Below are 1,046 nucleotides of genomic sequence, written 5' to 3'. Positions count from 1 at the left end.
CGGCCAGGCTCAACTCCATCCGCGAGATCGTGGCCCGCTGCCCGCTGGCCATGACCGAGGAGATTGCCCGGGACCTGGCTCGGTTTAAGACGTACCGCGACAAGGGCGTCATGACGGCGGCCAAGTCCCTGATCAACCTCCTGCGCGAGGTGAACCCCCTGCTGCTGCACAAGCGCGACCGCGGCAAGACCGCCCAGGAGAACATCAAGACCTTCCAGGCGCCGGTGTACGGTGACACCGGTGTCATGGACTTCGTGCCGGGCGCCGACCTGCTGGGCAACCTGTCGGACTTCGATGACGAGGACAACGACGCCGCGTGGGATGTCCAGTCGGAGTCGGACTCCGACTCGGACGACGGCGAGTGGATCGACGTCCACCACTCGGACGATGAGGACCACATTGTCCTGTCGTCGGATGGCGAGCTGGCCGGCGACAATGACGATGATGATGACGACGACGAGGAGGAGGATGCGGATCTGGCGCAGCTGCTGGGCAGCGCGGCCCGCAAGGCCAAGGCCGCGGCCAGCGAGCTGGATGCCCTCCTGGCCGTCGGGTCCGACGATGAGGACATCCTCCTCAGCGACGAGGAGCCCGGCGGCAAGGCCAAGGCCGCCAAGAAGAAGGCCGCCCCCTCGGCCGCCGACTCTGAGGTCAACCCGAAGAAGCGCCCGATCTCCCAGCTGATGGAGGCCAATCGCGTGCGTGTGCCCGCCCTGTCCCCTTCGCCCGGATGGGCGGTTCATGCCTGCCCGCCTGCCTGCCCGCCTCTCGGCCTGGGCATTCCTCTGTGCCCCATCGGCCTGCATGCCACTGACACTGACCCTTCGCGCCTGTCCCCCTCACGCGCCCAATGCAGATCCTCACCCCGGCCGACTTTGCGGCCATCAAGCAGCGCAAGGCCGAGGGCGACCTCGACGCGGCCACCGGCAAGAAGGCCAAGCGCCGGCGCAACACCGCCATCGAGTACGTTTCCGCCGCCGGCCGGCCGGCCGGCGACCCCCCGCCGCGCTTGGTTGCTGCCTTCCTTCCTGTTCTCCCCCCCCCCC

General features: G+C 68.5%; 1 protein-coding gene across 1 annotated transcript in view; it reads left to right on the top strand.

Annotated features, from left to right (window-relative positions):
* Nucleotides 1-1,046, top strand: part of H696_05810 (hypothetical protein) — a gene marked incomplete at its 5' end in the record, with an annotated part of 4,009 nt that overhangs the window by 2,447 nt on the left and 516 nt on the right. Inside the window, 2 exons of the mRNA XM_009499611.1 lie at nt 8-698; nt 857-963. Coding sequence (XP_009497886.1) covers nt 8-698; nt 857-963 — 798 coding nt within the window. The remainder of the gene's footprint in view (nt 1-7; nt 699-856; nt 964-1,046) is intronic.

Source organism: Fonticula alba, assembly GCF_000388065.1.
Source record: "Fonticula alba strain ATCC 38817 unplaced genomic scaffold supercont2.14, whole genome shotgun sequence".
In the NCBI taxonomy this organism is placed as follows: Eukaryota; order Rotosphaerida; family Fonticulaceae; genus Fonticula; species Fonticula alba.
The sequence above is the reverse complement of the archived record's forward strand: the minus strand, read 5'-3'. Positions and strand labels throughout refer to the sequence as shown.